The 13,558-nt window shown below is 42.2% G+C and overlaps 1 protein-coding gene across 1 annotated transcript in view; it reads left to right on the forward strand.

The window, feature by feature from the left end:
- The window catches only part of camta1a (calmodulin binding transcription activator 1a), a gene marked incomplete at both ends in the record, with an annotated part of 112,390 nt that overhangs the window by 89,607 nt on the left and 9,225 nt on the right, over positions 1-13,558 (forward strand). Inside the window, 2 exons of the mRNA XM_079225619.1 lie at positions 1,422-1,548; positions 2,141-2,275. Coding sequence (XP_079081745.1) covers positions 1,422-1,548; positions 2,141-2,275 — 262 coding nt within the window. The remainder of the gene's footprint in view (positions 1-1,421; positions 1,549-2,140; positions 2,276-13,558) is intronic.

Raw genomic sequence — 13,558 nt, forward strand, 5'->3', positions numbered from 1 at the left:
GTAAAAAAAAAACAATTTGAATTCTTCACTGGTGCAGATCAATGGACCTGAACAGACATTGCTGTATAAAAGGATTAATCAATCTTTTGGTAATTTGGTTATCAAACATTCCCTTGCTTGAAATGTGGCTGCAAATAGTTTGTTCTTTGCCTCAGAAACAGCTGCAGCTATGTTCAGCTCTAATTCATGTCATCTATACTCTGGCGTAATTTTCTGTTTTCATACCATCTGTCCTGGAATGTTGTACTATGTTGTAGACACACAAAAAGGCCCAAATTGTTGTGTAATTAACTTAAACAGAACAATTGAGAGAGAAGTTCAACTTTACTTTCTCACCTCTGAACGCACAAAGCTACTCGACAAGCACTTGAAGTACTGGCCTTTTTAAAAGCTGCAGACACTACTCCTAAAAACATGTGTTAAGTAGAGAAATGTAATCTTTAGTTTTCTTTACAGTTGATATTCTCTTAAAAATAAATAAATAAAAAGATAGGGCACTAAAGCACAGTAAACTTTTTGGTAAAGATGCAAATACATAATTATCTATCATAGAACATCAGATCAATTTAATTTAATTTTCTAAGATTTAGGGCATACATGTAGATAAATTCAGGAGAAAGCATTCATTTAGCTTTTTCTACATTATTTGTTTGCGTTAGCACATTTTTCCAGATGCAAAAAGCATATCAAAATAACCATGGAAAAACTGAGATAGACAATATCTTTTGAAAATGTTAATTGCAGCAGTCAGAGATGAATTATTGTCTTGAAATTAAAGCTTGACAGGAAAAGTATTTTAGAAAACCTTTTTTTTTGTTACATTTGTTGAAATTCTGATAAATCAAATACTTTGACCAAAAAAAGAAGAGTCTCCCTACCTGGGTGCACTCATCGCGTGTCACCAAAGTCTATGCTGTTCTGTTTTTCGACCGATCTCTCTGGATAAAATTGAAATACATGTAACATCAAACAGATGGTTGACATTATGCAAGCAGACAGGAATGCAGCATGGTAGATGAAGTTTGACTATATAAGTTTGAATATTTGGCAAAACATATGTAGACCTCTCCATAAATTGTGCATCAAATCCCCATTTTCCATCACTCAATAATTATGTAATGTCATTATTGTAGTTATGTTGTCAGCAGTAATACCGCCCTTAGACCTCTGGATGGCAGCACAATATTTGAACGTCAGTATTGGCTGACTTCTTAAAATATAATCTCTGTAGTGAACTGATGTTGGTTCTCCACATGATGGCAGCAGAGATCAGTATCAGGGTTGTTTTCTGTTCCTTGGTGTCATTCTTGTGTTTGCCCACTAGATGGCAGGGCAACAACAATTACTGTAAGTATAGATACTTACACCTGACCTGGCCGTTGTGTTATGAGTTTGTTTCATCCATTTGTCCTGTTTTCCAGGGTGGCGTTAAGGTGCTGATCACCGGGCCCTGGCAGGAGGCCAGCTCAAACTACAGCTGCTTGTTTGACCAGATCTCAGTCCCAGCATCTCTCATCCAACCAGGGGTGCTGCGCTGCTACTGCCCAGGTAAGACACATCCGAGGAGAGAGGGATGTTTTTCAAGAGGTTTCACCATTACATTAGTCGTGGAGCATCAGAGGAGCGGTCTACTGGCATTTAAATGTGTTTGTCTTTCAGTAATAGGCCAATTTCTATAATTAGCAATACATTTTTCATTCTTTTTACTGTTTCTATGTTGTCGTTTCCAGGGTGGGAGGTTCGGGCGGTTGTGGTGCTTAGTATCGTGTGAACCAATCACAAGATATTTGATCAGTCAGACGAATATCATTACCTTTTCATGTATTTGTTGGAAGTGATAGCCTGCAGGTTGACAATATGCAGTTGATCCGGTCGGCAAGAAGTTCTGTATTCATGAAAATATTATTACACATAGATTACAATGGTAAATTAATCTCAACATGTCAATGTTAAAATACTGAAAATGTTATGCGGCGGCCTACTGCATGTCAATCAAAAAAAACAATGTGATTTAAGCCCTAAATTATCATTTTTATTGAATAGTCGCACATAGAAAATTGGGCCAGCCAAAACTGACCCTGTAATAGTGACATTGTGTTTACTTTATATGATTAATTCTCATCATCCTCTTCCTCTGCAGCCCATGACACGGGTCTGGTGACGCTGCAGGTGGCAGTCAGTAACCAGATTATCTCCAACTCGGTGGTGTTTGAGTACAAGGCCCGCGCTCTTCCGTCACTGCCATCCTCTCAGCACGACTGGCTCTCGCTGGATGGTAGGTCTCTCCTCAGTTTACGCTCTGGTTCGCTCACCCTGACTCTTTATATCCATCCTCTCTGTTTGATTTACTCATTACTTCTAACTCTTCTATCTGGCTCTTCAAATCTCATGTGGCCTTATTGATTGTGTTTATTTTCATTAATCATCTGCTTGACCATCCTGCATTACAAATCCTCTCTCTCGATTTACTTTAAAGGAGTTTGTCACAGCGTACAAATGCACACACAATAGCTTCCCCTGGAGACAAACAAGTCTGCAGGATATTTATTAATGCTTCGGAAACTGCCTGAAGAGAAACTGTCACCTCAATCTTTTTTTTTAATTATTTACATACATAGCAAAAGCATGTTGTTATGTATTTTTAATGCAATGAAATAGGCAATGTAACTCACTCATTGTATGTGTGTGTTGTTGTTAAATGTTTCTGCTGCACTGGGTTGAATTTTGGTTGCTATTAGTGTTGCTACATCTCACATCAGACAGGGCGCTAGAACGATAACAAGAAGATAATGAGTTGAATGTAAAATTGTGTGTTTCAAGCCATAAAACATGCTGCTTCTTTGGTCCTGGGCCAGAACATGATAAAGGTCATGGAAAAATCCTTTATTTGGCTGCTCCTATACAGTATGTGTTGATAGTGTGTAAAGGAATAAGAACCTTCAGAACCTTGTTATCAGAGTTGTTGGAAGGCACCTTTTGTTGGTAATATTACAAAACGCTGCTGTCCGCATTAGTGAATTGGAGCAAACTGCACTTAAAGACTAACGCAAGGAATTCAATTTGTTGTCATGCAAGTGTGAAGAGTTGCCTGATGTAATGCTGTGGAACAGATCATCATTATTGTTATTATTAGACTGACTTTGCATATTATTACTGTATTATCAAGTATATCAACACCTGACAAAGATGTTTTAATAATTATTGTGTTATTGATTTTAACCATACCGTATTTACCCAAGATAAGAGATTTAAGAGTTAACTTTGTTATTGTGTTGATTGGGATGTGGTGAATGAGACATTGTCATTTTCACTTTGCCGTCTGTTGTCCTGAGATATGTAAATGAAATACCACATGTCGTATTCAAAGTGTCATTTTAAGGTCAGTCCAGTGAGAGAACGCCTCATTTTCTCATCTTGTCTATATTTCAATCTGCCAGCAAATGCAATGACAAACATGGACATTGTTTTTTATGAGTCTTTGCGATTTGTGCTGCAATGTTTTTGTGCTCCCCTTACAGTAAAACAAATTTTTTAAAAGCTTTCATAGATCTGCATTGTGAAGGGCTTCTACATATAACAACGGATGCTGCAGGGTTGGCAAATTTCCATTCTGTTTATGTTTAGAGGAAATCTGTGAGTCAGAAGACCTACTTACTGTATGCATGTTCACCAGAATGTAATGAGTATGTAAGTGTGTGTGTGTGTGTGTGTGTGTGTGTGTGTGTGTGTGTGTGTGTGTGTGTGTGTGTGTGTGTGTGTGTGTGTGTGTGCGCACGCTGCCGGGGAAGCGTTGCTGCAGTGCTTGAGCATTGACAGGATAAAGTAGGGCACGGCGAAGCACAAGCTCACAGGACAGCTGCATTGCAGACGGCCCTTGAGGGAGTGGGAGTGAGTAATGGAGAGCTGGCGGCTCCCATACACACAGCAGTACCAGTGGATCCCTCCGCCATTCATACCCTACTGCCTCACTGGCCCATTCACAGAACCAGTTAAGGAGGAGCTGACTATCTCAGGGAAAACACAGCCCACCCTATTACCTTACTTATATTAACCCCTTTCCTGCCATCTCACGCTTTTTTTGTTTGTTTCACGGCCGTGTGTGGGGTCCTGTTTGAGGACGGCAATGACATGTATCCACAAAGATCATTGACTGCATTGGGAAGTTTCACTTCGTTGAGCAGGATTTCCGCCTAATTTATCTTTGTTGCATCCAGCTACTGATAAACCATTTGTCCGTCCAATTATTGGAATGAGACATTTCATAGAGGAATAAGCATTTGCAGCAATGTCAAAGCAACACAATGAGTTGAAAATCACATAACACTGAGATTATGTGATACTTAAACAGAATGTGTGTGTGTGTGTGTGTGTGTGTGTGTGTGTGTGTGTGTGTGTGTGTGTGTGTGTGTGTGTGTGAGAGAGAGAGAGAGAGAGAGAGAGAGACAGACAGAGTGTTATTCTCAGAGTGGCTTATTTCTGTTGTTGCTCTGATTCTGTGTGCCAATCACACACATGATGGATTGTTAAATGTCTTCTGCTCCTCTGGGGTCCATCAGCAGCTTCGGGGCCACCGCACTGTGGACAGCGACTCTGGCCCAAGAGCTGACTTCAAACCTCTGAATAAAAGTAAACGCTGTGTCAGTGGTCTGTTGGTCTCTGCTAACCTCTTGCAATCAAGTTGACACAATATGACTTATTTCAGAAGTAGGGCAGGATGTGATCACCACATCGATGATGTCGACAGCCTTGAAGCACAACAAGAAGTCTGACGGAATAATGACAGCTATACAGATATATTTAGTTCCAACACTTTCAACCTGTGATTCCTGTTTACGTGACTGTGCAGACAGACTTAACCCCTAAAGGGCCAGTCACCTGATCCCATACTGCTAACATTTACGTGCCATACGTGCAGCATTTTTGGGTCCGAGTCCTGCAGCTTCGCTGGAGTTAGTTCTCCTGTGGAAGACTCGCTCTGCTATGATGTGCTAATGGTACAGCTGCCTGCCTGCCTTGATTTGTCATAATGCAGAGTGGGGGAAGGGGCGCCTTTTCCTCTGCAGCACTGCAGGTGCGGAGCCATGGGCAGGACAGAAACGAGAAAGGAAAAAAAAAAAAGCTGTCGGGAGCTGCAGAGCACTCGTCGTCCGCCCCAATAAGCTCAGATCCCGCGACCCGAGCCGGGAAGAGGTTTACCGGGACCTGCCAAATGCTAAGCCCCGCATAGCGGCACGCGCTTGCCTGTTAGTGTTCAAGGGAGCGTGTTGCCAGCGAGCGTATAACTTCAACCAGCAGCGCGACAAGCGACAGAGCGCGCACACACAATGCAGGAGCGGAGGAGTGGGCGTGTTTGGGTAAACACGGTAAACTACCGCAAACAGAAGCAGATGTAGTTTCAGGCGGCCGTCGGGCTGCGAGAATGCGAATCCCGGTTGTGTTTTTGAACGGTACGACTTTCTCCGGTGCGGGAGAGACTCCTTGCCGGGGCGCACAGTGAACCCGATACAGAGCCTCAGGCGTCGAGCCCGAGTAGATCTATTAGAGTGGCAACTCTTCTACTTATTATTCCTATTATTATTATGACATGCCATATAACGAATGATGATGATAATAATGCGATAAGGGACGAGCGTTTAGGAGCAGGACCGCGGCTCGAGGAGGCAAATGGGAACTAGGGCGTCTGTTTACCGGCGGCACGTGCGCACAACGTCTCAGCGGTATTTGTCATTTTACTGCAGGCTGGGATAGCAGCGACTACTAGAAACACAGGGAAAGTGTGTATGTGTGTGTGCGAGGTGAAACAAGTGAAGAGGAGGAGGGGGCTATTAGAGGAAGAAGAGTAGTGAGCGGTCTTCCTCTCTCTCTCTCTCCTCTCTTTCTCTCTCTCTCTCCTCACGTCGCTCTCTTCCCTCACTTTGTTCTATTGTTGACGAGTCCTCTGTTGAGATTGAGATTCAGTCTACACCAAGGATCTATATTTTTTTTAAACTGTTTCTCCGTGTAACAGCATGCAGTAGTCTGACCGTCAGGCTGTGGGGGGGCAAAACTGCAATTTGAGTGAAATGCAGCTTTGGCTGGACTTCTTTTGGGTCAGGATGCCTGTGAATGACACCTGCTTTTCCTAAAAGACAAAAGAGGCAGTACTTTTGGCTTTGAGGTGGACTCTACCAATGGAAAATAAGATAGAAGGTTAGACGTGTTAAGTTCAACCTATGGCTGTAGTGCTGTGCTGTGTTTGTGTTTGTGTTGTTTTCGCATTCTGTGCCTTTCTCGTGAATGCCAGAAGAAGTTGAAGTTACACGTTACACACCCCGCATGCTTAGTTGCTGTGTCTTAATGTGGTCCAACTGTGTCTGTGCTGGAGCGGAGTTTTGAAGAAAAGGTCTATTTCTTTTGCCACATGCTTTCTTCAAGTGTTTTTATGTGACTCTGCCTCATTGCAGAGCACCGGAGAGTTGACGGTGATAGTAACTCCTGACTCACGACGAGTGCTTGAGCACAAGCAAGACGCCTTCAAAGGCAACCAAATATATCTGTATTTGTATTAACAAAATAAGTTGTACTTAAAGCTCTCGTGTGCCTGTTTTTTTATTTATTTTTTATTTTAAAAAAATCTTTTTTTATACTCTCCTCAAGTCCGGTATACTTTTGGCAAAGCCTGCCTCTCACATGTGAAGGATTCCGGATTCTTTCTTGACAGTTTTCGTGTGTTTGGTGTGCTGAACTCTTTGGACATCGTGTCTCAGGCTGGTGTCCTTAAACCGCCAGTTGCAAGTGCTGTTTCACGTGTTGTTGAAAGTGTGGCAGTTGCTATAGCGCATTAGAGGGTTGTCGCATCCCTGAGTGCTGCTCAGGTTATCGGGGCCAGCGAGTCGTCGGTAAAAAAAAAAAAATCTATTTGTGCTGTTGTTTCATAGTTCCGATTGCAGTCGAGGCTGCATATTATCAGCAGCATTGAGTAACACACGGGTAAAATAGGGCGACATTAAAACCGCACGTTGCCAACACACCGTCGCTGAGCGTTTCAGCACCACATATCTCTGGACAGCGACTCCACGTTAACCCCGTTTAGACTTCAAAGTTTGCTTCGGTTGAGCCCTTTCCTTCACGGTTTAAAGTGAGAGAATTGCAGATGTACATTTGTCTACCTGTTGCTTTCCTGTGGAGTTTTGAGTTTTCCTTTATTCAATGCATGGAACAATATGCATTGCCTCTATTGTAGCCTCTGAAAGAGAACTGTGAAAGACACAATACAACAGACCAAAGTTCCAAAGTCATGTAGAATATGTTTTGAAGAAGTTTAATGACTCCACGGTCCTTTTGCATGTCTACATATAATATAAATATATTGTAGTAATACCAAGTAACGCCATGTTTTGTCCACGTTACTGCAATGTGGTTTACTTAGTATAATTAGCAGCATGGAGAACAACTCCTATCCTGGTTCCACTGCACAAAACCATAGTTGTACTAGTGTTGAGCAGGACTTTTGTCTCCTCTTTGTCATACCCCCAAATAAACTAACTCAACTGTGTAGAACTGTGTGTGTGGGTAGCGCGGTATATATATATATATATATATATATATATATATATATATATATATATATATATATTTATATATATATATATATATATATATATACATATATATATATATAGCCCAAATATATAATGATAATGTGCATCATGATATGTTTCCTCTTAATCCGGTGATTAAATAGTCATTTTTTTGACACGTATAACGTACTTAGCATTTCTAATTGTATTAAGACCTTTAGTGTAAAATGAACATAAGTCAAGTTAGTTATAAGTTAGTTATGTATGCACACAAAAACAGACTAATCAGATCAAGACAATAGTTTGATTGAACAGAGTTTGATAAAATTATAATGTGATTTCATCAAGATCTATCAAAAGACGCTAAATTATCATATTGACTTATGAATATGTGCAGGCTGTGAAAACAGATTTCCCTCTAAGTACGTTAAATACCTGACTATCTAGCTACAGATCTATCTAAAAAAAACATTGAATAATATAAAAAAGAACAACAGTATTATTAATTCATGTAATTTTGGTAACTGTGTTGCTGTTGGAGTAATAACAGAAGAAATTGCAATAGCAGTAGTACTAGTAACAGCAGCAGTGATGTGGCAATGCTTACAACTCAGAGGTTTTAAAGAGACACGTTTCAGGAGAAACAGTCATTTGTAGAGAGCACATCATTTCCGACTTTTATTGTTGACCATTATTATGTGGTAGCTTTCTTTTCACAGTGATGCTAGACCTTGTCTATCTAATGCAATTTGATATAATCATTTATTGAAGGCTTACAGTAGCACGTGTAGTTTGTGATGGGACTGTCAAATAGGTGTTAAGTTTTAAAGCAATCATTTGTGGTTTGCAGTCGGTTACATTGTATTATGCCGTCTATGCTGGGATTTGAAATATGCATTATATTGTCCGTCTCTGTGCTAACAGACTCCAGTCTGCCTATTTAGCACAAAGGGATCATTTATTTTGGTTGTATTCTTAGCTAATTGAACGGTATATTAATAACTATAATCCGGGGGGAAGTGCTTCTTTTATGTTGTGTTGTAAGTTTAGTTTTTTTTCCTGTTAATGTGCTTATTAAATTCAGGTTCAGTCCCTGTTCATGCTGTGTAGTTGTATCCCTCTGAGCTGTCATAAAGCCAAATTAGAATAAAAGGGGTTATATAAATGGTCTTAAACCAAGCATGCGTTATATCGCATTCAAGATATAAGATCGCTGTTCAGTCTGCTGACTGTCACAATTGTTGCTACTGTACAATATACCAGAGATAGGATTACAGTAAAAGATTGGAATAGAATTTGGAATTCAATGTTGAAAAAGATTTGGAGGGAAAGAGAGGACAGGCTGAGAAAGTCAGTGAATGCACTACGCCTAACTGTGTTGTCTTACTATTAATGGAAAGCTTTGGAGACGTCCTGTCCCTTGGGTTGTGGTGTTTTATATCAGATTGATTCATCTTTGAAATTGTTTCTCCACTCATCTCTCATTTGCCTAAATCAGATGTGTCAAGCAGTATCTAGTTGTTTCTGCCAATAGGTATCTAATGATATGCACGTGTTACTGCATCGTCCATCTATAAAAAGTCAAACTTCCCTACTTTCCTAGACAAAAAGCCAATACTGCGTTACTCTATTAGTGTGACAGTGGATGACGGTAAATCCCCATGGTGTGCACTCTTGGCATTTTACCTTTCAAAATGACACAATGTATCTACTCAGTGTTCAGACTAAACTCATATTGACCTATATAGCTGGACAAATGCCAGTAGGTCAAGCGCTGATTCACCTTTGTGGCAGGATAGAAAAGTATCATTCAAGCATTGTGACCTTTATTTGTGGTCGTTAAACGTCTGTATATGGTTGTGAATCAATTCCCTGGAAACAGCGGTGAGACAGTTTGTCCGATAGGGCGCAATGCCTCAGAGTATTGCGATGTGTTCCACCTGTTGCTGTTGTAATGTGGTGATACATTGCAAGAGAAGAAGTGCTGAGATGCAGGCTTTTTGCTGGTTTAACTTGTGTTTTTAGACATGAAATCCACATGTTGACATCAATGGTGATTGCTTTGGGTATGAAGGACTTCTGCTGTTGTGAACACGTTGCACAATGTGTTATGGAAGACTAGTAAAGCTATAAGAACATTAGCCCACTGGCAACCAATTTTGGCCTGAGGGACAGGGCATATTTAACATGGACAACCACCGAACAGCTTAAATCAGCAAACGTGATTTAGAGCACTGCAATGGCAAAGAACTAAAATACATACGGTATGAATCTATAATGGTTATTTAGGTGATTCTAGGTGATTCCGTTTCTTACACCAGACCAAAAACATTCTCTTATTTGTGAATTGGAATCTCAAAATTGCCTCTTGGTGTGAATGTGAATGAATGTGTCTGTTTCTGTGTGGACGGATTGATGCCCTTCCTCTCACCTCCGGCCCATGACCCCGAACAGGATACGCTACATAGCAAATGGACTGATAGATGTATTTGATGCCTTAACAGATTGTAGAAAAGACAGATGTCTCTATTGCACACAATATTATTCTTTGAACAACTTGAAGCTTCTGTTATCGCTTTGCTAATAAGAATAAAACAAAAAAAACAATAGATGGAATACCACAACCGCTCATTACGCCGTGTGGAACGTAAAGTCAGCCTTTGATCAATGGACAGCCATGTGTTCCAGCTGCGAGGGCTGCTGCCAGATGGCCTGGCCCCTTACCCTGCACGATCACAAATACCAGCCCCTGTCAGTCAGCTCGCACAGATTACCAGAGGGAGGCTGGCCTCCGGGCCTTTCGGCTGGGTTACATGTAAGGAGCTGACTGGCTGCAGGGCGATAATGAGGTCGAGCACTAAACTTGATTGGCACGACCACAAGCAGAGGTTTAAAAGTGAGGATTAAAGATTTCCTCCCACACTCTATTAGAAGTTCACTATATGGATCACCCCAATCCTTTCCTCTCATCTCACTTCACCCTTGTTCTGTCTTTACCTGTAATCTCTCCTGCTGTCTTCTTCCTCCCTTCAGGCTGATCTCACTCCCGCTGGGCTTCTCAATAAACAGCCCTGTCCTTCCTTCCCCTATTTGTCTGTATGTCAACCGTTCTCATGGGGAGCTGCTGCTGCAATGTCCCAGAGATGAAACGGATCATCTGGGGCAGGGCTGTGACTTTGTGCGGGTTAAACCCCGATGCACCCGTCCTCTGCTCTCTGCTTCTCTCAGAGGACAGGAGTGTCCTTTGAGAGAAGCAACAGGAGATCCACAGCGATCAGGCGGTGGATTTATTATGCAGACAGTATACTTTTCTGCAGAGCTGACTACTAGATGTGTGACTTTCCCCATTTAGCTTGGCTTTATAATCTGTATGACAGGACCCGGTCACAGACCAGTGTCTGGTGGGTCCCATGATGAAAACACTATCAATTTATTCTAATGAGCGTCGGTCCTAAGGCAAGCGACAAAGTTACTCATCTGGGTTATCGATCATGAAAGTTCAAGACCTCTTGTCACAAAGTGGGTACTTTTTTCACATTCTAAATGCATAGTGTCACTCTATTATAAGACCAAGACTGTGGTATTTCCCCACAGTTTGACCTCTCACTTCTAAGGTAGGACAAGTCCGGTCATCATTTAGCAGTGTACTCACTGTAATTTCAAAAAGCACACTGTGATTGTACCGGGAAAAAAAACTTAATTCTCTTTGAGGTCATCATTAAAGTAACTCTCACTGGATAACATGTAGCACTCCACAGTATAACCCACAGTAGATATGAGTTCACGTAGATAAAAGTGTGAGAATTAATGGAGCATGAAAATCTGTGTAGGTTTTGATTTAGGAATGTGAATTGCTTTATGTTATGAGTCTTCTCTCCTTTCGTATTATTCATATCCAATTTGAATGGAGAAAGTTAGATCGGGTCCAAGTCCTGCAGGGGAATACATCTCCAAAAGCGAGTGGAAGAGATGTATTATAAATATCCACAAGCGAGTGAACTCGACTCAAACTTCGCTTTTTTGGAAGGCATATTTGTGTCATGGCAGCTGTGAGTTTACACCTCCGCTGACTGATCAACTTCCATTCACGTGTTGTCAATATAATAAGTGGTGGTCTGCCCCATTTTTGCACCCAACAGTTTTTTCTCTTTTGTTTAAATTAGCTTGTCACAGTTTTCCCTAAATGTATGAGAGTGACTACGTCTGCTGCCACACATCGTCACAAGGGAGTAAACCGGAGAGTGGGAGGGCGTTAACGACGTCACAGTGTTGTTGTGGTTCTGTTTGGCTGCCCACCTACCATGTCTCCTCCCTCTCCCCCTCCCACTCGTCTCTACCCCCATCCTCCCTCTGCAGTGGACGTGCATCGCATTTGGAGCAGCAGGCAGCAGGTGGAGATGACATCATCTGCACTGCAGCACACTGCAGCACTGGGTCTGAACAAAGACATGTCAGCCTACCGCTAACTATCCCCCCTCTCTCTCTCTCTCTTTCTCTTTCTCTCTCTTTCTCTCTCTCTCGCTCCATCTCACAGTCTATGCCCCCCCCCCCCCCCTCCTCCCTGTCAGCCACAGGGAGAGGGAGAGCATAGCCTTGTACAAAGTCAGGTTGTGGTGCTGTGACCTATCTCAATCAACCCTCTGACTCCGCTCCTGACACAAGCACTCAGTCTAGAATAGGCTCACAAATTTCCCCCTCACCTGTTTCCACAAGTCACCATGTGGAAAGGTGAAGATGGATCCCACATAGGAAGAAGCAGTGTAAACGCTCCGAGCGTTTTTTTTCTTCCTGCCTGATAAGCGAGTGATCGGCTGACGTGACGGCAGGCTCAGGCAGACCGTCTACGAGTCCTCAGTGTTGTCCTCCAAGTGCATTATTCACATTGCAGCATGTTGTCACCGAGAGCGCTAATTTACCAGCCAGTGACATTATGTTTTTCTGTCCAATGATAGCAGTTACTTGACCTCGTTTGCGATGGCTTATAGGAGGTCTGACTGTGACATTACCTCCCCATGGAGCCCTGAGCCGTGACTGCCAAGATACCGTAAAGCTCAAATGTCACCAGGTCGTGCTGCGCTGGCTTCCCACTTAGAGTCATTAGGTCCCCACCTACAGTGTCACCACTGAGAAGAGAGAGTAGGTCAAGTACACAAAAGCACAGCAAAGAAGATTTATGGACTACATTTTTTTCCATTGTTTGCCTTTCTCTTTCCAAATCTTTTCTTTTTTTTTTTTTTTTTTTGCTGGAATACGGAGTCCTTCCCCTCCCCTTCATCAATAAGCCAATAGCACGCAGGCAGACCATACACACACACAGCCATGTTCCTGTCGCCTAGTTACCACTCGGCAGCAGGTTGCCACAGAAACGGCCTCGTAGTGGCTAAATGGGGAATGCTAATGCAGTCTTCTATACTCCCTACTGCAGTGGGCTCTCTGTGCCCATCCCATTCCACTGTCTGTACACAGCATACTGTGTGTGTGTGTGTGTGTGTGTGTGTGTGTGTGTGTGTGTGTGTGTGTGTGTGTGTGTGTGTGTGTGTGTGTGTGTGTGTGTGTGTGCATGTGTGGGTGTGCGTGTGTGCGTGTGTGCGTGTGGTCCCCTTAATGTCTCAGTGAAGCTTGTGCCTTGTAATCTTACATGAACATATTGCAACAGGTTTAATATTGCAGTGTGGCGATCGCAACCTTCTCATTTCTCACTCACACCACTGTCTGTTTCACTAATTCCAAATACATTTTAGTCTTTAGAAGTTACTTGCTCTGCCCTTTCCTCACCAAGGTATTGAATTATGCAGTGTATTCTATATTTCCAACAAGGCAAAAAAAAGAAAAAACCTGAGCAGAGACAACCCGCGACAAAACTACACTGATTGACAACACAGGGTGCAAAGCAGTAGTTGCCTCCTAATTACCATGTAAACACTCTGAAGTCGTATACTCCTCCATCCATCCTGATGTATGGAACAGCTGGGTTTCAATGGTTCTGGATAAGGTGCATT

Source organism: Taurulus bubalis, assembly GCF_910589615.1.
Source record: "Taurulus bubalis genome assembly, chromosome: 11".
In the NCBI taxonomy this organism is placed as follows: domain Eukaryota; kingdom Metazoa; phylum Chordata; class Actinopteri; order Perciformes; family Cottidae; genus Taurulus; species Taurulus bubalis.